The sequence below is a fragment of the Dermacentor albipictus genome, unplaced genomic scaffold (assembly GCF_038994185.2).
Source record: "Dermacentor albipictus isolate Rhodes 1998 colony unplaced genomic scaffold, USDA_Dalb.pri_finalv2 scaffold_42, whole genome shotgun sequence".
Classification (NCBI taxonomy): Eukaryota; Metazoa; Arthropoda; class Arachnida; order Ixodida; family Ixodidae; genus Dermacentor; species Dermacentor albipictus.
The window spans coordinates 1,049,570-1,073,905 of record NW_027225596.1 but is presented as its reverse complement, the minus strand read 5'-3'; the positions used below and the strand labels follow the sequence as shown (position 1 = coordinate 1,073,905).

Below are 24,336 nucleotides of genomic sequence, written 5' to 3'. Positions count from 1 at the left end.
TGCTTTCGGTCAGTTTACTTGAAGGCGCTACATTATGATGCGGGTGGCGGATGGCTCGGTCACGTGGTATTTTTCATACTTTGTGAGGTTTCTTTGCCAGACGGAAAAAAAATTGTATGCAATTAGTACCTCACTGAAAACACCGCTGTTGGATGTCATTTTAGTGTCCCTGCGAAGGCCTTATTGACACTTTGACAATTAGGACAATACTTCTCGAGTTAGATAATTCATTGCAATTACCGAATCAAATATCTGTAACGAAAGAAATACTGGCGGCTACTGCACCGTGCCGGAAACAATATGCACTAGGTTTTCTTCGAGTAATGCAACTGCTTTTTTTTAGTCTTGGTGCGTGATAGTTGAGGCACCCTGTATAATTTACTCAGTAACCGAAATGAGGCCAACCCGGATTCACTCTGAAATCAGAATCAGCAGCAGTCACGCGTAGCGTTAATACTGAGACTCAAAAAAATGAGAAAGAGAGAAAGGCTGCAGTATTGCCGGAGAGGCGAAGCAGTATTAATGATAGCCAAGCATGGCGACAATATTACAAAAGAAGATTACACCAGCGAGAGGACTCATTGCTCTGAAATTGAACTGTCTCCTACGCCATGATGTCTTGTATATACTCATCTGACGCCGTCACTTCAGAGCGCAATTCTTCGAGGTCGCACAAAGTTTCTGCAAGTGCAAGAAACATGTATATAATAAACGGGGTTCGGAAAGCTAGCCGGGCCCTAGCCCCCTCCCCCGCGGGGAGGAATGAAAACTCTCCGCCTATGTATGTATGTATGTATGTATGTATGTATGTATGTATGTATGTATGTATGTATGTATGTATGTATGTATGTATGTATGTATGTATGTATGTATGTATGTATGTATGTATGTATGTATGTATGTATGTATGTATGTATGTATGTATGTATGTATGTATGTATGTATGTATGTATGTCATCCTGAAACGGTCAATTTATCTCGTGACGTTTTGTCGTTCTCTATTGTGTTTATAGTTTTCGTGACACCTTAAATTGCCTTTCTCTCTGACGATGCTTATGCTTTGAGGATATTCTTTGCGACGTCGTTTTATAGTATGCTTCATGTACTTTGGCGATGTTGTGCGACTTGCGATGTATTTTCCAGTTTATTTCGTGAAAATGAATAGCCCACAGCGCCTTTTTACGCCAAAATTACCCCTTTTTATGGGAATAAAACAGGCCTAACAAGTTAACTGCTTCGCGCAGTAGGTGATCTGCGGACGGATTGAAAAGGCAACCACATTTTAAAGCTTTTCTTCCCCGCCAAGGTCATGCTACGAAGCGCCGTTAACACAAAGCGACCATGCGAAATAACCCGCGTTTATCGGCGTAGCATCCGCCTTGGTTTAAGGTGCACACAGGCCACGGGCGGTATTCTCACTTATATATAACCACGCTACCGCCGCATAATGGAGAACTATACGGGCGGGTGCAATACGGACTCCTTTCACACGCGAGTTGCTGACGAAATAGACCAGCTTTGTGCATACGTGACTTTTTTGGGCTTGTAGCGCCGCTCAGAAAGAGCAAAAACGAAGGTGGAAGGGGTAATGAAAGGGAACGGAGAACAGAGCGAGCGTTGCTCTGTTCTTCGTTCCCTTTCATTACCCCTTCCACCTTCGTTTTTGCTCTTTCTGAGTGGCGCTACAAGCCCAAAAACGTCATGGCATACCAACTCGCCCAAACTGCCACGCTTGTGTGCATACACTATTAGACGAAACGAAACGCGATATGTCTATAGCGCGCGACCTTGGTTACAATCAGCGCCAGTTCGAAGCCCACACAAAGCGCACGTGTCGCGAGTTAGTGAAAGGCCCGCTCAGTTGAAGACACGATTAGCACGCCCAACAGCGCACGGTCTACTACACTTCCGGCAGTAACATAAAAGCAGACACCATATGATGTGTACTGTTTTCCGAACACGTCAATCTAGTCCGATAACCAAGGCCACACGAGCGAACTACCACGTCCGTTTCATGGGGGTAGTGTTGTACACAAAAATAACAACACTAGTAAAACATCCTTTTATGTGAGACTAAGACTAGCGCATCAAGAAAGAAGAGCCGTGAATTCAAGGCTATACTCATGAAGGACACGTATGTTGACATAGTAGAAATGTACGCTATATTACATTTGCATATAGCTGGATCAATTATTTACGCTTGGGGCAGGAGAGCGTTTATTTATTTATTTATTTATTTATTTATTTATTTATTTATTTATTTATTCATGTATTTATTTAAGAGGACTGCAAGATACTTTCACAAAGCCAAATATTGTCTAAAGAAAATTCACACATAGCTAAAAATTCTGCTTATTTACCAGATAAACGCAACTCCCCAGAACGATAGCGCCGGTTATTAATGACACGAATGCAATAAAACAGGCAAGAAGGTTACGTAACAAGGTGTGATCACTAGTACATGACTTGAAAAAAAGAGCGCTTAGATTACAACGGCTGTGAAAGAAACCACACGCTTCGCTCGTAATTGACAAGCAACAGCGGATAGGAAGCAGTCGACCGAGTGCTTGATCGTGATTTGTTTTGAAAGCACGTTCCACTCTTTCATACTTGTGGGCAAACAAAATTAAAACCGGTAAACATTTCCTATATATAGCCTGCGGTACAATAAGGGCATATTCGTGTCTTGCATGAGCATTTCTAGACATGTTAAACTGTTAGTTACTAAAACATATGTTAGTTTGACCGTTTACTATAGTGTAAAGCACCATGAGACGGCGTTCCCCCAGTGCTGGGAGACCCGACGTTAACGGAGATCAGATAGTGATACTTCTCTACCGTACAGACATAATAAATTAACATAAGTGCTCTTTTCTGTGTCCTTTATAGCTTATCTGCATCCGTAGTTGTGTGTAGGTCTCAAGCGACATCGCCATATTCAATATGACAATGAGGCTGGCTACGTATGCATGTGAACCACCGTGAGGAAGTGAGTCTTACAGGCAGAAATGCTACGCCCCTAGCTTTCCGAAAAATCCCAGAAATAAGGTAATAAAGTAAGTTCGCAAATACCACTCTTCTAAACCACGTGGTAAAGAGCGCAGCCACATCGACTCCAGAGGCTTGAGCTGGTTAGCTGTCGCAAACATAATGCAAGAATGCCGAAGTGGTCATGTCGATGCCATGATTATTCAAATTCAGAATCAAATGTACTTGAGTGCAGGAAGTAAACAAGCTAAAGTAAAAAGCTGCAGGACAGACAGACGGAGAACTTTATTTAGTTCCTGAGGTACTCTACCGCTCATGGCGGTAGAGCAGCGGGGGCCACTCCCACGTCGGAACGGGTAGGCCTAGTTTCATCGCCGCGTCGCGAGCCCTCTGGACGGCCCGGATTTGATGTAGAAGGTCTGAGCTCCTGAGCATGGAGCTCCATTGCTCTTCGGTTGTGCACTGATGACCCTGTAATGAGGGGCACTACCAGAGCATGTTATCTAACTTACAAGCGGCGCCACAATCTGGGCATGTTGAATCAAGGCCTTCGATGAACTGGCTGTGGGAATAAGGACCAGGGTATGACCTGGTATGAAGCATGCGGAAAGCAGATGCCTGTGCTCTAGCGAGCTTCTCATGTGGCCGGGGGAAGACCCTCCTGGCCAACTGATAATGCTTGACGATCTCATTAAAGTGAGGAGAACGTCCCTAAAGACCGCCAGATTGGAGTCCGAAGAACCCTCATGCCGCCCAACGTGGTGACTTAGTTCGCGCTGCAAGAGAAGTAGTCTTATCTAGGTTTCGACTCATCCTTTGACCGAGCAGAAGACATTAAAAAATGACAGCCCGATTTATGATGAACGTATTTTTTCATATCACACATCAAACGAAGTCAGCCAATAAAATCAAGTGAGCATGGTAGGACAGGTGAAATAAGTGCTGTGATGTAGGCTCGACGAAGGGCAACCAACGAGAGTAAATAACACTGCCAGGACAAACGAAAGACGGACACAAGATGTCATGCTGTAAAATCTGCAGTGAAGTTGCGGATGTGACACCCTTTGGTCGTTCCTTTATTGAGTAATAGTAATACTTATCAAACAGTAAGGACAATTGCATTTGTACTAAGAATTTTGAATAATCACACAACTCTGAAATGACAATACCACACAAAGCACATCGTAGCTGCACAGCGTAGGCGTAATCGTACACTGTAAATGCTTATCTGGTTTATGCGTGCGGCCTGCGGGAAAATCAAAAGCACGTTCTTAACGCGAGACGCGTATTGGTGGTGCTGTCGACTTAGAATGTAGTATAAGAAAAAAAGTATATATCTCTATGTATAGAAAGCCAAATCAGGGTGTGACTTGCAAAGCAGAATTTACGTAACAAACTTGCTGGTGAGCTTTCCATCAGCATAGGCTGAAACACGAACAGGATAAAAGTTGTCAGAACATCGGCAGCACGCAATTACATGGAACTGCGATGTGCGAGCCATCTCCAGCTGGTTTCCAAGCTCGGTGTAGACCCGAATGTTCCTTTTATATGGAGGCGATCTTGGAAACTAAATTGGACGCGTTGCAGTCGTCTTCCAACAGTACACGCGTTTGAATATATGCCGACGGTAGATAGGCAATCGGGCCAAGAATCCGCCTCTGTCGGTTTCATGGAGCAAGCTGAACGTCGTGGACAGACGGAAGGTCGTCGGCACATGGGAGCACCGGAACGGCCCCATGGAAGAGAGTTCGTCGCCCGTGTTTAGAGTCTTTCAAATTATGCGCAGTGATAGTCGGCCGAGCTTTCTCCGTGCACAATGAAGCGCATTCGGAACGGCCCACATTCGCGACGGACACAATGATGCCCGTCGACGCGGCATTATACGCTCGAACGGTATGCTCACTGCGGGAAATAGACACCGCAGATAGAACGTTCTTTTCATTTATTCTTTTTCCTTTCTTTGTTGTAACAGCACGCAATTCTCGAGTAAAGTCCGCTTAATAGGCCTTTATAAAAGGGTTCCGTTGTCGTCCATCTCGATGGCGTGCTATTCGCGGAAAGTCCGGAGTGGTGCGCTTTGTGTTTTTATTTGGCCGGGGCTTCGAAATGAGCGATCGGTTCCGAATTCGACGGATGTTCGCCTCTCCGTACGTTTGTTTCGTTCGATAGCTCCGCATTTTTGTCGTCAATATTGTGGCTGGTGACGCTTTCTTTTACTTTTTTTTTGTTCAGTTCGAATGTCTCTGGGCACCGTTTGCGCCACTTTGAGGGCACGCGACGTTCTCACTTCCGAAACCCGTGAATACGCCGGGTCACGTCCGAGCGTAGAAATGGCGGAAAAAAAGTGTATATATGAAAAGGATCGCGTATAGCATACACAACCGTCCGGATCTGGAAATAGCAGCGTACCGTGTCGAGTCGTACAAAAGCGCGAACAGGGCGCATGCAGAATAAGCGTGAAAAACTAAAAGAACCGCCGCTGAATTCGAACAACCTTGCAAACGGTCGCGGACGCGACAAACGCGAACGCTCTCAATTTTTTTCTCTCTCGCTATTCAGGGTTAAACAGTCGCACGCGCACATAGACGACGTGCATGGTCCGCGCGAAGAGGCGCCCTGCAGTCCAGCGGCAGTGGCCGCGTTGACCGACTCAGTGGAGCACGGTGCGGACGCGCAGCTCTCACACCACGTAGCGGAGTTATTATCCCTGGCGTAACCGTGCTCTACATTTAGGCTACCTTCTGGAAGGATAATCTGACGGCGTGTTTACGGCGCGACTTTCGGTACGTAGACCTGCATTTCTTACAATGTCAGACGTAGTAGTTTTGCGGAGACCCGCAAGGTGGAGAAAAGTAATTAATGAAGGGACAGCAGACATCCACCCGTTCGTAGCAATTGCTACAAAGGAAACCCTTACGGGTTCCTCGAAAGAAAAGCCTCATAGTTGAAGAAAAATTCGTCCTGGTTCGGGACACCCCAGACCAGGACGAATTTTTCTTCAACTCTGAGGCTTATCTTTCGAGGAACCCGTACGGGTTTCCTTTGTAGCAATTGCTACGAACGGGTGGATGTCTGATGTCCCTTCATTGATTACAATGTCGGGTATAGAACGCTCGCCCTTAGCTTGCCCGAGCATGTACCTAGAAAAACACTAGAAAGCCCCGCAGCTTTCTTGCTCACGTGACGTAACGCTGTCCTGCTGAGGCAATCCGCAAACCAACCTCTCTTCAGAGTTTTTTTTTTACTTTTTTTTTACAGCGAAGCTGACCTCTGCCGTCCACGGAAATTTTCGTGTCGTTGGCGTGGTAAGCAAAAAACTCCCCACACGTGGGCCGGTTCCGCAGATAGTGCAATGCCGGGCCGACCCGCGGCGGGGGTGCAGTTCGCCACTAAGGGGCCCACATACAGAGTTTGGCTGGTAATCCTTCTTCACAGAGTGGAAGGGCACTGAGTTTTTTTTTCGCTTTTCTTTCGGAAGTGCTCCCTTGCCATTGGCCGGCCGCCTTCGATTAGGATTAGGATTGGCGGACGTTTTCTCGTTATAACGATTCTAGCGTAACAGCATTTTTGTGAATATGGGCCGGACAAGGTGTCTAGTCTTCAATTATGCTTTCGCGCAGGTATATTTTACTGACTCGTTTCGGTGAACGACTTCTTTTCCACGCCTCAAAGGTTAAACCGCCACTACCAGCTCGGTTAGCAGCTCATGAATTTGCGTGGCACGCATGAAACTGTCGCCAGACCTGAATCACACGTAGAGAAAAAGAAATAAGGATGGGTAAGCATCCGAAGCGCCCGCTGTGAACGAGCGTGTCCCAAGTTTCATTGTATACAAGTTTGCATTTTCGAAAGATTCGTCCGCTGAACGACTTAATACATTTATGCTAGCAAGTATTTTATCATTCGAATCATGACATGGTACGGCATGCCTTAATTATTCGATAGTTTCTCGTAGAGATTAAACATTTCATATAGAAAAGGCTAACTATACCCGTCCTTTCACCTGTCAATATTAGTATCAGGCGCCTCTGCGCATTTCATACTTATTTTTATTCTTTTTTATAAATTTTGTTCACTCTCTTCTGAAATCTTTAAATACGATTCCCCAACCCCATACCATTTAGCGTACCAGTGATTGCACACGCGCCGGCAAAAATCCGTTTTTCTAATGAAGAGCCTCTCTCTCTCTCTCTCTCTCTCTCTTTTGTTATTCTATGGGGCTCAACTGACAAAGCTCTTCGTAACTATTTCAGCGTGAGACCTAAAGGTGAATATAGACCCCGATCTTTAGCTAACTCCTCAGTAGCGCTGAAGTACCCCCGACACGACATGCTACTCTACCGGCAGGTTTATCCTCCCCTATGGTACAATGGCTCCGTTCTAGCCGTATGCTATATGCATAATTGTATTACGTGTTATAGTGTATTAGGTTACGTACGGTGATTTGCGCGATTCGGGTAAAAAATAAATTTAAAAAACACGTACTATATGACTTTGTTCGTGAACGTACGTTATCATGATGGCATTAGTGAGTTCATATGCAATTGCGCTCGTGATGACTCTTCGCCTGTAAAATTACGTCCTCGCGTGCATTGCTAGTGGAACGACGCCGTGTCACTTGGTATTTGCCTGCGGAACACAACCCCCCGTGCAGCTCACGCTGTGTTGGCATACTCTTCTGCGCGCGCACGTATTTGTGCAAACACGTCGTCGGACACTTCTTTGCGCGTTTCTTTTTTCGCTCACTTCAGGGGTCCGAAGATAGTAACTGCTGCCAATCAGAGGCACTAAAGCTTCCATTCGATCAATATGCGATTGAAGAAAAACGCATTCTTCTCGGTCGTGGTAGCAATTTCCAGCTACAGCAACCGCATTCCAATACGAGTGAAGCGCGAAGACGCTCACGTACCGCGACATGGGGCACACAGTACCAATCTAAGCTAATCCGCAGGTTTCCCCGTTGAAGTTAGGCCGTTTCTCATAACCAGTTGGTTGCATTGGGATTTCAAACGCCGTAAAGTGATTTGAAATTAAATTAAAATACATATACCGTCTTGTTTCTTCGAGTATACGTTGTGCAAGTGTTTTCTTATATTTCTTTATTGACGCGGTAGTACAGTATGTTGTCGCGCGAAATGCCGTGCCAGCTTAGTATCTGTTGAACGTGTGGTAAAGTTATATTTCTGGTTCTGTATACTTTTGCGCATAGTTTTATAGGAGGAAGGCCGGACGAACTAATTTACGCACACACAAAGACGACACAATGACACCACCACAACATTTTATACAAAGATCTCAAAACTACAATGCGAACAGCAGCAACATCACACAACAAAGTGACGTTCCTGTATGCCTTCTGCTTCGCTGTGGGGCCCGCGCGTCGTCTGCTTTCCAGCTGGTCCCCGCGTTGGAGTCGCTGGGATCCCCGAGCCTCGCACGACTCCGTGTTTGTTCAGCGTCGCCGTCTACGGCATGTGTGTTTGTGCGTGTTGCCCCGCACTGTGCGCGGCTGAATCGACGAGGAAGCTGTGGTGGCCCAGCCACCGGGGCTCTGTAGCCAGCCTCGTCCGCCGCCGCCGCCCCTGCTTTAACCTTGGCTCGCGCGATCGTTCGGCGGCTCTCGAAAAGTCTCCTCGTCACCGTCGCCACCGAGGCGTCGTCGGCCGCGCAGTTCGCGGGGATTATGTACTCGCCTTCGGTTTCGGGAGAGTGAGTAGTGGATGTTTGTTCTCGACGGGGGGTTCGTCTGACGCGTGAACACATTCACACTCGTCTCTGTAGCGCTCATCGGGTTATCTCGCGCGTGCCTTCGAGATGCGTCCATTTTAGGCGTTGTGGCCTCGCCTGTGTACGTCGCGACGTGCTTCCTGCGACAGTCGCGTTGATATGGCGTCTCATCTGCGTCGCTGGTACCAAGTTAAGGTTTGTGTCGTTTCCTTATTAAGCGCGCGAAAAAAGCGAAAAAAATCTTTTTACTATAGTTCCACTCGAGGTGCGAATAGGGATGATTGTAATGCTCGTTTAGGAAGACGTGGCTGAAACGAAAAGGACCTAAGAACAGCAGGGAACAAATTCACAAAGGGTTGTTTGCCACTGAGCGGCCGCCTTCGATATGTCCACCAACGCGATTGGCCGACACTTCCTCGTATGAAAAAATGCTAGCATAATAAATCCTTCGTGAATACCTGAGTCTTACCTGTGATCGTCCCTTTCTTAAACGTTACTGCTGGCTTTCAGAATCCGCGTAAATTTCGAGAACGCGGAAGAATGCTTGCAGTGAAACCAGCTGCAGTTAATTCACGTAGTTTTTTTCTATATGGTGAGTACATTAGGTAGTGTTCTTTTTTTCTCAAGCCTGCAAGCATTCACCATCCTACTTAGCCAGTGAACTTGATGGAAAATTTCGAAGTTATCACGCTTTTGTTATCACAATGTTACCTTAGATAAAAGGTGTTCGGACCCTCCCGCACGGTCTGACATTATCTGACTAAGCTATGTCGAATGCTTGGTTGCCATAGTTGGAAGCTGGAATCCCTCTATAGAGGTTTTCTTTTTTTGACGATAGTGAGCTTGAAATCCACCTCCTCCAGTGCCCAACATCTGCAGGCTTGGAGCGACGCCTGTCACCGGCAAAAGATGCCGAGAGCGAGTGGGGCTATGCTAATCCACGTACAACCAAATTAGTAAGGCCCACTAAACTTCAACAAGACACTCATATGCAGCCTCACCAGAACAAGAATTGGCCTCCCTGGTGCAGTATTCGGCAACTCCCCCCGCCCAAATGACTCACTCAATTACCCATTGGCCCTCAACCTCCAGCAGCTGCGGAGCACCTGACCAAGGCGGCGGTCAGACCTGTAACGCGGCAGAGGGTGCTAAGAATCTCTGGGTCCGGACAGGCTGCGAATGGAAACTGACCCTTGCAACATTTAACACCCGAACCCTCCCGAGTGAGGCTAGCATAGCAGGACTCCTTGAGAAACTATCAGACGTTGTTTGGGATATCATCGGCCTCAGTGAGATAAGAAGAACTGGTGAGGCTTATACATTGCTGAATAACGGACATGTCCTCTGCTATAGAGGCCTCCTAGATAAGCAATACGGGTTAGGATTCCTAATCCATAAGGACATAGCGGGCAACATTGACGAATTCTACAGCATTAATGAGAGGGCAGCTGTAGTCGTAATCAAACTTAATAAGAGCTATAAATTAAAGGTAGTACAAGCTACGCTCGAACATCCAGTCACGGTGATAAGGAAGTACATCCGTTTTATGAAGATATTAAATTAGTGATGAGAAAAGTGCAAACTCAGTATACGGCAGTAATGGGCGACTTCAATGCAAAAGTGGGGAAAAGGCAGGCTGGTGAACAAGCAATTGGCAACTACGGCGTCGATTCTAGCGCACCAACAGAAAATGGACCTGGAAAAGCCGTAATAGTGAAACAAGAAATGAAATTGACTTCGTAGTTTCTGCTGATCCCAGCATAGTGCAAGATGTAGTAGTGATAGGTAGGGTAAAGTGCAGTGATCATAGGTTAGTTAGGGCTAGGATACACGTCAATTTGAAGAGAGAAAGGGCAAAATCGGTCAAGAAGAAACAGATCAGCCTAGAGGCAGTAAGGGTAAAAGCAGACGAATTCAGGCTGGTACTTGCAAACAAATATGCAGCCTTAGAACAGGGAGATGATGAAGACATAGAGCTAATGAATGGAACCGCAACTATGCTGGCTTCAGAGGCAGCAAGTGAAGTCGGAGGCAAGGCACCAAAGCAACCAGTAGGCAAGCTCTCCCAAATAACAAAGTATCTAATAAAGAAACGACAAAGAATGAAAGTGTTCAACTCAAGTGATAAGATAGAATTCGCGGCACTGTCAAAACTGATTAACAAGGCAAAAATAAGTGGTATTCGAAACTATAACGTGAGAAAGACTGTAGAAGCCGTGAAAAAATGGACGCAGCCTGAAATCAGTGAGAAAGAAACTTGGCATAGGACAAACCAAGATGTATGCACTGAAAGATAAGCAGGGTGATATCATCAGCAATCTCAAATATATAGTAAAAGACGCGGAAGAATTCTATACTGACCTGTACAATATCCAGACGAGTCAGGATACCTCTATTCGAAACAGTAATGAACAGGATACACAAATTTCTCCACAGATAGATTTCCTGTCGCCTCAGCAAAACTACTTGGTTTGGTCAGCAAACTAAGAACTTGGAGTTATACTTTATATAGACCCATGTATAAATCTATCAATGCCGGAAAATCTAATAGACAATACAAAATTTGAAACATTGGTACACCGCCTGCGTCTTGGTACTGCATTTACGAGACACTTTTTGTACAGGATACAACGTGTTTCTAGTCCAAAGTGTTCTTGTGGCCATCCAGACGAAGATGGTCATCATCTCCTCGAGTGCTCGAAATACGATCCACAAAGAAGGGTACTGCAAGCAAATTCGTTGTTATTAGACAGAAGACCATTCACCGTAGAAAAGATACTTGGTCCATGGCTAACTGCGGGCCTTCAGAAAAGAGCCAACAATATTGTGGGAAAATATTAAGTTTCAGATGATCCTATTACGCTAAATGAGTAACATAAATGTTGTTCTGGGTTCAAAATTGATTGATGTGGTGATCTAAATTTAACGCAATATGTATAATTCTGTTCCGTACTTGCAGTGTATTACATGTGTTTTTGTTTTGGCTGTTCAAAATATCTGACTTTATATATGCGTACGTGTACTGAACTCATACACAAAACTTTGCGATTCATGTACTGTTGAACTGTATATTTTCTATTCATCCAGTGTTCTACTGAGTGTCATATTTTGTCACTATTCTCCCTTCTTACAAAAATTTGTTTCCTTTGCCAAGTGACAAGGGGTAGCCGGTACGTGCCACCATAGAGGCGCAAACCTCTCCTAATATTCATTTCAATAATGAAAAAAATTCTCCTATAACTACCGACGAGGTCAGAAGGGCCTTGCAAGACATGAAGCGGGGAAGAGCGGCATGAGAAGATAGAATAACAGTCGATTTAATAAAAGATGGAGGAGACATAATGCTTGGAAAACTGTCGGCTCTCTATACGAAGTTTCTATTGACTGCAAGGGTCTCAGAAAATTAGAAGAATGCAAACTGGCGGCTATCTATACTAATTCACAAAAAGCGAGACGTTAAATAACTGAAAAATTATAGGCCCGTTAGCTTACGACCAGTAATATATAAAATATTCACCAAAATAATTTGCAATAGAATAAGGGCAACACTGGACTTTAGCCAACGAAGGGAACAGGCAGGCTTCAGGAAGGGATACTCCACGATGGATCATATCCATGACCCCAATCAGGTAATCGAGAAATCCGCAGATTATATCCAGCCTCTCTATATGACTTTCATAGATTACTAAAAAGGCATTTGATTCAGTAGAGATACCAAAAGTCATAGACGCAATACGTAATCAACGAGTACAGACCACCTACGTAAATATCTTGGCAAATATCTACAGAGATTCCACAGGTACCTTAATTCTGCGCAAGAAAAGCAGGAAGATACAGAAGGGGTCAGACAAGGATACACAATCTCTGCATTGCTATTTCCTGCGTGCTTGGAAGAAGCATTTAAGCTATTAAGCTGGGAAGGCTTAGGAGAAAGGATCGACGGCGAATATCTCAGCAACCATCGATTTGCCGATGACATTGTTCTATTCAGTAATACTGCAGACGAGTTACAACAAATGATTGAGAACTTTAAGAGACAGAGTGCAAGAGTAGAGTTGAAGATTAATATGCACAAGACGAAGATAATCATGAATAGCCGGGCGAGGATAAAATAGTTAAAGATCGCCAGTCAGCCTCTAGAGTCGGTGAAGGAGTACGTTTACCTAGGTCAATTAATCACAGGAAACCCTGATCATGAGAAGGAAATTCATAGAAGAATGAAAATGAGTTGGATCGCATACGGCAGACATTGTCAGCTCCTGACTGGAAGCTGACCATTTTTATTGAAAATGAGGGTGTACAATCAGTGCATTTTACCGGTGCTGACATATGGGGCAGAGACTTGGAGACTGACAAACAAGCGTGAGAGCAAGTTAAGGACCCCACAAAGAGCGATGGAACGAAGACTGCTAGGCATAAAGTTAAGAGACAGAAAGAGAGCGGTTTGGATCAGAGAGCAAACGGGTGTAGACGGTATTCTTATCACATCAAGAGAAAGAAATGGAGCTGGGCAGGTCATGTAATGCGCCGGTTAGATAACCGTTGGACCATTAGGGTTACAGAATGGGTACCAAGAGAATGGAAGCGCAGTCGAGGACGGCAGAAGACTAGGTAGAGCGATGAAGTTAGGAAATGCGCGGGCGCTTGTTGGAATCGGTTGGCGCAGGACAGGGTTAATTGGAGATCGTAGGGAGAGGAGGCCTTTGTCCTGCAGTGGACACAAAACAGGCTGCTGCTGATGAAGATTAGAGCAGGATATTTGTAGCGTTATCCGGGATTTTGTGCATATGAGTTCGTATTCTGTATGTCTGTGCACGCAACTAATGTACTGCGCCATGCACTTATAAGTATCGGGATATCGCTGTCCCGTTCCTTCTAACATCCGGGTTGCGTGTGGCACCATGGCTCGTTTTAACACCAGTTTCTCTTCGTCGTCACACGGTCGCCGTCGCACCATCGTCACCTCCTCCGTCACTGTCCTTCCACTGCCGTCACAACGCCGTCTTCGTGCATCCGTTGTCATCGTTGCGCTGCTGTCATTCTATTTTCGCTACGTCACATTCTTCATACTGCCGCCATCGCCACCATGTTGTGATCGTTTCACAGGCGCCCTTCTCTCACACAAGTGGACGTCTCAGCAGTTTTACACTGCGAAGCTACGGGCTGACGTAGACGATCCCCCCACCCCCCTCTTTTTTTCCTTTTTCTTTTTTTCTGTCAGATAGCCGTTGCAGACACTGCATTGGACTTTGCCGGGACAGCAATGATCGGTCAGGATTTTCGGAGAAATCCTTTGACCACGGCGCTCGACGATGCGAGGGCACGAACGTACGACCACCCGAAGGTGGGGAAGCAGCATCACAGAACAAGCCTGCGACAGCCGGTGTTTACCTGTGAGACTTATCATCACAGTACTACGGGCGTATTGATCGACATGTTAATCACAGACGTATCGAGGGTACCACCTTTTCAGGTTGGAACAGTTCGAAACTATTGGGCTATAAGAGACTACAGCTCAGGAGATATGCTGATATGCTGCATATCATATTGACCTCAAATAAAGACAGACAACAGAAGAGAACACGCAAACACAACACGGGCGGTGTTGTGTGTTCTATTCCGTTGTCCCCGTCTTTATTTGCGGTCAGTATAATATGCAGTAAACGCCAACTTGGCCAAACTGAAGTTCTTCTGTTCTCCTTATGCTCTCCTTTCCCCTTGTATAGCGTTAAGCGGTCATGTTCTAAGCAGTGCGATATCCGTCTAACACCATGGTTTCTTATAACATCACGGTGGCTAGTGACGTCCTAGTTCATTGTAACATCGCTCTCGAAGCTTCAGAAACAAAAACACAGGTTGTAAAGAAATAGCCCATTTGCAGGGGCACTAGGCGATATGAGTACACAGTGGGGTTCTAGTGAATGCCAAAATTGAGCGTTGCTTATGTAAAGAGAGCGACAGAGTTTATTATAGGAAAGGCAGAGAGAGGGGTTGGACTGAGTCAGCTGCCTCCTATAGATAGCACAAGGCCGGCACACTTCGATCCGTGACGTCATGCTACCTTGCCCTGCTGCCATATAATCTAACGGGGACGCTCCCTAGTAAGCCGTGGTGATTTTGACGTCACCTCACTCGTCACGCTGGGCTTGGCAGTGGAAATATCGATCAAAGTAGCATCATGTTATAAAGCAGAGTGCACAGGCCTGCTATCTAGGAGGTGCTGACTGTGCTGTTATGGTCTGGTGTGCTACTCTGCACAGGGAAAGGAGGAAATGGGAACAAAGAGGGACGAAAGATGATGATGATGACTACAGGAGAAAGGGATGCTTGCATACAATAATAACACTACACAACCGATATTTAGAAAGTCTGTAGAGTCTATAGTCGAGTGTTCTGCGCACAGACTACAGCAGAACTCGCAGCTCATCTTGCTGCCGTGCGGTCATGCCAAGGGCCGAGGACAATAAATTGTCGTAACGTTTGCCTTCCTACGCTTGCCAAAACCGATGTCAGCGTCTGTCGCTCCCGCTAGTAAGCAGGGCAGTCGCAATGTATATGCTACAACGTCTTAGGCACGTAATGATATTGACAGTTAGGGCTGTTTTCACGGTCGACGAGATGCGCATAGCGTCGAGCAAAGGCGACATCGAGGCTAATTTGATGAATCCTGATTATTTCTCTCCGCTTACGTGAACCCTCGTTCAGTTCTATGACTGGATCGGCTAGGTCACGTGTAGTGGCACGTGACCTAGCCTTAAGACTTAAGCACAGTCGTTGACTAAAGGCTGCCTAGCCACTGTCTTTTCAGAGCGCAGCTTTTAGGCGCCCATTCCTGGTTATGCTAGGAGAATGCCAGCAAACTTTAGAGTAGGAAAAAATTGAGAGGAAGACATAGGCAAAGAGACAGGAAAGTGGCATGCTCTCGATTTTTTCCTACTCTAAAGTTTGCTGGCATTCTCCTAGCATAACCATGTACCAACTAGCCCAACAAGCCACTCTCATGAGCCCATTCCTGGGATTGGGTGTCTGCGCCCCCTGGCGTAACCGCGCGAATTCGCACATGCCACTGCTCGCGCGTTCGTGCTCGTCTTTTTCCACAGCTGGCTTCGATGCCGCTCACCATGCCAGCGTTCCCATTCTGCCCCTCCATCTGCGAAGGTGCTGACGGCACTGACCCACTGCTAGTCGGTGCGGTGATTTCAATCTGAAATTGTTTGCATCATTATATCGCCAAATGAAAACAGGTATGCAACTGCGCTCAAATTTCGCATTAGGGAGTATCGTAATCGTCTGACATTCCTTCCCCTTGCCCTTGATTTTTCTCCTTGGTCCATGAACATGTTATACTCTATAAATTGTGTTCAAAAGGTGGCGGGAGTGACGTGCTTTTGGCTCCACAATTATATCCGGCGCATGCAGCCCACAAACGCATGGCCTTCGAGATCTGTTTCTGTTACTCAGAGGGGGCAACCGTCGCTGTTGCTTGTACTAGGCCACCGGTTATCGCCAGTTTTATTTTTTTTATTCTTGTTTTATTTCTCTCCCAAACCTTCTTCCGTTCATCTTAGTCTTCTCTTGCTCAAATATACCTAAGGTCTTAGAATTTCAGGCACTTTCGTCACACCTTGCTGACAAGAGCGCGCACACTTCATGCTAGAAAAAACAACATAATGTGCCCACGTGCTTCTTTCATAGTGTACGCAACCTGTATGCAGCAGCGTTCGTTTTAGGTCATTGCGCTTCACTGTTACAGGCGATTCGTTTTTAATATTCAGGCAACTTTCAATAACCATTCTTTCGTATTCCTCCGTGGAATCCTAGGAATCAGACGCAAGTGCACGTAACTCTTTTTGCGCAGGCGATGGCACCCATGCTGACGGCGGCCATGTTCTACGCCATGTGCAACGCCTTCTCTCGCTGCTGCCCCCCGGACAGCGTGACCATGCCGTGCCGGTGCTCGGGACCCAACACGTTCACCGTGCTCACCTGCGACGGACTCATCTCCACGCGACAGGTGGAACGGGTGCGTGCCCCAGACGTGCGTTTTCTTGATTCTTGCGTTTTCTTAGTTCGCGCCGCATCTCACTTGTGTCTCTCCGACAAACAAACAAACAAACAAACAAACAAGCAAGCAAGCAAGCAAACAAACAAACAAACAAACAAACAATTATTCAACGTACCCAGTGAATCTATCTATCTATCTATCTATCTATCTATCTATCTATCTATCTATCTATCTATCTATCTATCTATCTATCTATCTATCTATCTATCTATCTATCTATCTATCTATCTATCTATCTATCTATCTATCTATCTATCTATCTATCTATCTATCTATCTATCTATCTATCTATCTATCTATCTATCTATCTATCTATCTATCTATCTATCTATCAAGAAGCAACTGTATAAAATGTAGCATTCAAATTCGAAGTCTAATCTCTGGCCGCAGATGATTCATACGCCACAACTTTTGAGAACGATAGCCGTGTGGACTTTTTTAAGAACCTGTGAGATGGCCTTCGCCGTGTGAAACACAACTCGGACTCGGAACATGGCGGCACGGCGCTTTCTCGAGGCAGGAATTAACCTGCAGGAACAAGAAAGAAGATGGATTTTTTAAACAATGAACAGTGGTACAAACAATGTTGCTGGAGACAACGTGGCACCAAGGAGTATACCTTCGTCAAGTGTGATGAAGTCTGCTTGGCGCAACGTTGGCTCCGACATTTCTTGTTTCACTGATGCTCTCCTGGAATACAGTGCTAACAGCTCCTTTATGAGGGAGCATCTGCTTGTATGACGTTCGACTTCTTCTTCATATTTTTTATTCCCCCGGTGGAATACACTTTCTCGGTTGCTCCCATTCAGAGTAAACACATAGATGGAGATAAGTACAGCGCAAGACAATTCGTGCCGTAAAAGAAACTGTGAATGCTTTGTCCATTGTTGTAACGTTTCACGATGCGCGCCCAGCAAGAGGGGAAATTCGTTTAGAGGAGTGCTGACAAGAAAATTGAGGCTTCTCATTATTTAGCGTTAAATGAAGATCCTAGACTTCGAATTCCTAGAAGAACAGCTGACAAGCTTAAAAGCACCGTAAATATTTTACTAGAAGAGTTTTTCTACAAGTCACTTACGGATTCGTTTCGCAGGATGTGTCGCGACGTCATGATGCAGAAGGTGGTCACGTGGGAGCGCAGCTTCGTGACGTTTTTGCGCTCGTTCTGCCTCGCTCGGTCGTCATCTATATCATAATATATTCTTCACAGAAGACGACCGAGGCTTGTCATTATTTCTTGTGTGCTTTCGAAGTCTGGAACATCAATTTAACGCAAAAAGAAATTATAGGTCGGAAATATATTGACCTGAAGTTCTCTACAGCTTGCTGCCCTTCGCATAAGGGGAGTAGATAAGAAAGGAAAACACACTCTGCCCAAATACACTCGTGCAGAGAGGTAATGCTATGCAGGAGGTGACGAAGCCGTAGGGCATAGTGTGAGGAAATACAGGTGCATAACCGATGTGTGCATGAATGAAGCTGGTTTAAGACCTTTCAAATGGCCTGCCACAAGAAAAGGAAAAGAAGAAAAAGAAACTGTGAAGGGCATTTTCGCTCCTTACTAGGAAACTCTAAGAGCACATAATTTGCAGTATTGTTGCCGCAGGAAGCGCCCAAATAATGGAGAACACGTTGGGGATAGGGTTGTCCACATCATTTCAATGTCAAATGTGCTATGGTTTGTAGGTACGTTCAAGTGAGGCCCAAAGGCAGAGCTTAGAATCAACACGTTTCCTACTGCTCGATATCAACCTGGTTGAGCCGCAAACTTCGAAACGCTATGAAGCGCATCAATAAAGGCGCCCCACATGCAGGTTACCAGGACGAGACGACAACCGTGAACGTCAACGCGGTAAGCACCAACGACTGAACGTCGTAATGTGGCGAGCTTACCCGCCGACGTAGCTCAGTGGCGATGGAGTTGCACGGATGAGCACTAGATGACTGGCTTGTATCCCAGCCACGGCTGTCGCATTCCGATAGGGACGGAATGTGAATTAGGGACAGAAGTGGTCAGAATTAGACCGGAGTATACCCACGACGGCGTACCCCATAATCAGTACGTGATTTTGGCTTGTAAGACACTACAATCTATTTGAATTTTGATATGAGAACATTTCACGGTACCGCCATCGTCTCCGCAGCGCGAATTTCATTTTCATAAAGGTAGATGTCACTCACTTTTTTCTTATGGTACATGATGGAGCACCAATCAGTAGTTCCAAGAAATGCTGCGAATATTCAAATCCTTCGTTGATAATGTGACATTGGAACCACAAACATGTGGAAGTGAATTGAGACGAGTAGTGCTCGACTGAATGACTGATGATAGGGTATATCTGAACATAGAGTATATCTGAATAATTGAATCACCATGGATGATAGGGTATATCTGACGTCAAGAACACGATGTACGAAGCTTTTTTATAGGTTGCGTAAACCTTTGCATAACTTATTTTGCGCTGTGGCGCAAGGACATTTCTTGCACTCTCACGGACAAGTTTACTGCATGTCTCTGTCTGCCTCCTTCCGCTCCTCTCGACGTGCCCAGGTGGCGTCCCGGCTAGCAAGTCACACCCTGGACTACGGCAAGTTCAGCATGTCCAACGCCAAGGTGATGACGCTCGAGCGGGGAATGTTCGGCGACCTGCGCTTCGAGTACATCCAGGTGAAGAAGTCCACCGTGGTCCAGGTGGACGACGGCGCGTTGGAGCCGTCGCGCGACACCCTGCGCCGCCTGGAGGTGGTCCACTGCGAGCTCAAGTCGTTCCCCTTCCAGAATGTCTCCACTTTCCCGAAGCTGGAGAGCCTCTCGCTCCAGTACAACAACCTTAAGGCGGTGCCGGACTACGCCTTCAGGTCGGTCTTACATCGTGCGTGTAGGAAGACTCTAAACGGATCCCGTTATTGGAACTAAACTTCGCGTACAGATTTATGTGAGACAGATGTTACGGGAACTTGGTTACAAGCAATAGATTTGTCAATGGGAAACAGTCAGAACATACATACATACATACATACATACATACATACATACATACATACATACATACATACATACATACATACATACATACATACATACATACATACATACATACATACATACATACATACATACATACATACATACATACATACATACATACATACATACAGTGCTTAGTGATTGAAACGCGATACGAGCGCGTGGTGGCTGCCGGAGCTTTTTACGCCACCGGTGGCTGCTGACGACAGCGATCTGATTCATTTTTTTATAAAATGAAGTCCCTTTGTGATAAATTATGACTGCTTTCGAACCCCTCAACGGTCATCCACCTTTTACCGGAGGTTCAATAAAGGGGCCGGCCGCCATGCTGTCCGACTATAGCATTTCAAATTCAAATTCAAGTTTATTTACCATACGATATGCTGGAAGGTTCGCTGGGCTAAAAGCTGTAAGAACGGCTTGACGGGGCCCAGGTGACCGTTACATGGCAGCGGCTATACAAGGTGCACAGGAAAAGGGCTAAGGTACGCCGTTACAAAGGCAAAAATGAAAAACATGCAGATTACAATGCATAATATAACATTCATAAATCGCACAAACACACTTGAAATACGATGCTCATGAAAATGCATATGCAAATTTCGACACATAATACCGCACATTTACCACTCACACAAACACGCCGAACCCTGCAGAATTACACAGTCCGAATCGATGACTCGGCTTCCTCCGTGCAGGTACAATCCCGGTCTGAAGAAGGTCGACCTGTCGTTCAACAAGATCGCCTACGTGGGCAACTACGCCTTCTACTACGTGCCCTTCCTGGAGGAGCTCAACCTGCGCAACAACAAGCTGAAGGTGCTCAACAACAACGCGTTCGCCGTGCACGTCAAGCCCAACAACGACATGGTGCTCGACCTGTCGCACAACCAGATCGTGCTGATCGCAGAGAACGCGTTCCACAACGAGAACTTCCGCCTGCTCAACATGTCGCACAACCGGCTGCGATCTTTTCCCGAGAAGCACTTCCGGCCTCTGCTGGTGCGCATGGCCGTGCAGCTGGAGGGGACCATCGACGTCGAAGGTGAGAGGCAGGACGAGCGCCTCAGTAGTGGTGCAGCGTTGCTTACGTAGCACGTGACCTAGAAGCTCACAGTGGTGTTGTCACGCTAGTGGACTAGCTGCGTGGCCCATGCGTAAAGTGTATCTTTCTTCTTGTTTTTTTTTTTGTTTTGTTCACTGAGTGCTTCTTACTCTTTGATGTCTAAACGGAGTTTCGCATCGAGGAAAATTGCAACAAACTGTTCAGTTTTATCTCTGGCCATGGAGAGTCAGTGTTACAAAAAACAATTAATAGCTATTTGATTGAAAAGCCTAACTGTAATTGTAATCATTAATTATTAATAGGTTTGTTAAACTATCGACAGCATCTGAAGCTTCCCTTCAGCAAAAGAAAAACGCGGTTTCTCGCCGGTAAGTCACCGTTTTGAGGCGTCAAATGCAGCGTATCATGTACGATACGTTGTGATTGACATGCCGGGCTAAAAGAAGCATATGACCACGCAGTTGGTCCCAGCCCCAAGTTTTTCCTGCGAAAAAAATGCACGCAAGTGGTTTATGGTTTTATGCTCTCTCCTATAGGTTCTAGCGATGTCCTTTCGCTGAACAATTGCGAAATGACCCCATTAATATGCCTCAAAGGCAGGTTCTAAATAGTTGATGCTAATATTTTGCCTTGATCGTCGAGATGTTATGACCATCTTAGTCATCATGAAGTTCTTATTATGTACGCACAGAAGTCACCTCCCAGTGACATTAAACTACCCAATGAACCAGTCTCCCGAAAGGTGACTTCTTGCAACGCAGCGCGAACAGTTTATCACGTCGAACCACCGCGTTAGGGCATTGCATGTGACGTTCGGTTGTCCAGCACTAGGTCGCGGGATCGAATCTCGGCCACGGCGGCCGCATTTCGATGGGGGCTAAGTGTAAAAACGCCCGTGTACTTAAAGAACTCCAGGTGGTATAAAGTAGTCCAGATCGCCTCCGCCGCGGCGTATTTCATAGCCTATCAGTCAATCACGTTACATTGACGTCATGTGGCTTCATGGGATGTGACCCGACGCCGCTAATCCACGTGTGATTTAGCGAGGCGTTCATGTTTTATTGCTGCCTAAGGGCTTCTCGCTTAAACCCAGCGCAGCTTTCGAGAGGCAGTGAAGCGTGCGGCCTCTTCCAAATTGTTTTCCGTGCGGGAAATGTACAGCGTTTTGCGTTCTTCTTTTTCCTTATCTTTGGTATCCTTTGGCAATTGTTTACCTGCTGCAGTAAAGGTCGCTGTTCTATACTGCGTAGCAGATGTGGCAAGTCTGACAATGAGAATAAGGAAGTCACCGCGGATAGAGCAAACGAATTGCTGCTTCTTCATACGGGCTCCTAGTTGTACACCTGCGGTGAAAGTGAAACTGGCGGTAGTTCTCTTGTTATCTGTGGTTGCTTGACAGTCGTACAAGTTTTCTTTCTTTTTTTTTAGCTGTGGATGTGTTTTGGCTCTGAATGAGGAGTTGCGCACTGACGTCATCAAGACCGCCATATTGTTGTACAGTTAGCAAACTGAAAAACTGTGCTTTATTTCGATCTGCTTACCGTAAAGTTTCCTGCAAAAAATTACCATATAAGGAAATGCTGCCAATATAGTGTCTATACGGGACGTGCAAGCATGGTTGTTCAGTCAGCGTGGTTAGTGCACGAATTTGCCTTAAATTTCGTACTTCTAGCTTCGAACGGCTTTGTGACTTTGCAAACTGATTACTTTCACCGGAATTTTGCGTTAAAATTGCAACATTTTGCAGCGATTATTAAAGTGCGGAGAGACCCATCGCCTTGCTCCTTTAGCCAAATAAGCTTGCTGTGAAATTTAGGCCTTAAAAGGCAGATGCAGCATAGTGTAAATAAAGCCACTAGAACGTCCGAAGCCACAAGCAAGGTGTCAAATCCGTGTACTACATGTCATTATCTTGGTAGCATATGACCGATATGACGTTAGTAGGAATCTTTATGCCGCTTATTTCCAGTCACACAGCTGAAGCTGCAAATAGGACAACAAAACGGTGTTGTGTGACTTCCCGGGTATACTACCTATAAGCTTTATATATATATATATATATCGTTATCATGTTGTCATGGCAACTAGGCAAGAAAAGAATGAAGTTGTGATTCCAACGTAAGGTCTCCAAATATCTCATCAACAACGGCAGAACATTACGTGATTTTCGCCTGTGTTGAAGTTTATGTGGTTACAAAGACGTCCGCGTTCAGCTGGTAAATCTAAGCGATCTCGGAGCATGGCTACCTTCTGCGTAGAAAGTCAAGTTTGGCACGGTGAATTATGATCCGGTCCAAAGCGAGCTATGAGGTTTAAACGTCGCAAGGCAGTACATGACTTACAAGATACGCCGCGTAGTAGGAGGCTCCGGAATATCGCCCACGTGGGGTTCTTTAACGATGCGCTTAATTATGCGAGTATGTGCACGTGTAATTCCGCCAGCGTCAAAATGCGGCCATCGGGGTCAAGAGTCGAACCCACAACATTGTGTGTTGTGTGTGCGTGTGTATGTGTGCACATGTGTTCTCTTTAAGAAGCGAAAAACCATAATCGGGGACGCAAGCGCGTTTTATACGACGATTAGAGATTGACGAAAAACAAAATATTTATTCATTGTAGAAATCGCACACATACGTCTTAATTTGTGTTGTCCTAGCACTGGACACGCTAAGAAAACGTTGTTCGCGGACTAGGTATACGCGTGAATGCGAATGAATTCTTGTTCACAGCAACGGCAACAGTCGGAGACAATGTTTACCTATCTTCTCCGGCTTCGCATGGGAGGCTATCGCATCGCGGTGAACCACACCACCAGAATCTCCCAAGCCATTCCGAACATTTAGAATATATTTTACATGCTGTTCTTGCTCTTTCGTTGTACGAGTAAATGCTGGATCAAGGAAAAAAAAATAAATTCTAATTCTTTCTCGCTAAAACATTGCTTTGCCACAGTATAATGATATCAAGATGTACACGCCTGAGCAAGCGTATACGGATCAGGGATGGCATGACAAAACTCAATTTCTCCTCTGTCTGCGAATGCAACTTAATATGAAAGACTGCAGCCTAAACTTGGCACTACGAATTGTCTAGTGTACTTGTCAGTTTCCCTTTATGCGTGTTAATTACGATGAAATTCAGTGTTTTCGGTGACCCCGTGGTCCGCATACTGTTGCTCATGGGTGTACCATGACATTCGCGACGACATTCATGTTTCAACATAAAACCTGAGGCACAAAGGCACACGTCGAGCGGATCTGCAAAGAAATGAGCCAACTTAAATACAGTAGATGAAGCAGCTGCGCTTCGTCTGTACGTGTCCTCGTTCCCTTCGCAATTTTTTTTTTGCTGGCGTAAGACTCAGGGCAACGTAAGCCCGCAACTTAAGCCCGCACTACGTTGAAAGAAAGCACCACAAGTGATGCCCAATCGAAACTTCAGCAACGCTTCCCTTAGAGTAAA

At 45.7% G+C, this 24,336-nt stretch overlaps 1 protein-coding gene across 4 annotated transcripts in view; it reads left to right on the top strand.

Annotated features, from left to right (window-relative positions):
* LOC139052889 (leucine-rich repeat-containing protein 4B-like) overlaps positions 1 to 24,336 on the top strand; it is a 41,398-nt gene that overhangs the window by 8,677 nt on the left and 8,385 nt on the right. The window contains exons 1-4 of one of the 4 annotated variants that reach the window (XM_070530038.1): positions 5,656 to 5,771; positions 16,574 to 16,738; positions 19,332 to 19,639; positions 20,507 to 20,853. In XM_070530038.1, the coding sequence (XP_070386139.1) occupies positions 16,577 to 16,738; positions 19,332 to 19,639; positions 20,507 to 20,853 (817 nt within the window). In that variant the 5' untranslated portion in view covers positions 5,656 to 5,771; positions 16,574 to 16,576. Of the gene's footprint in view, positions 1 to 5,655; positions 5,772 to 8,677; positions 8,698 to 8,751; positions 8,911 to 16,573; positions 16,739 to 19,331; positions 19,640 to 20,506; positions 20,854 to 24,336 lie in introns of those variants that run through there. The other 3 variants (XM_070530039.1, XM_070530036.1, XM_070530037.1) reach the window with 3 other exon arrangements.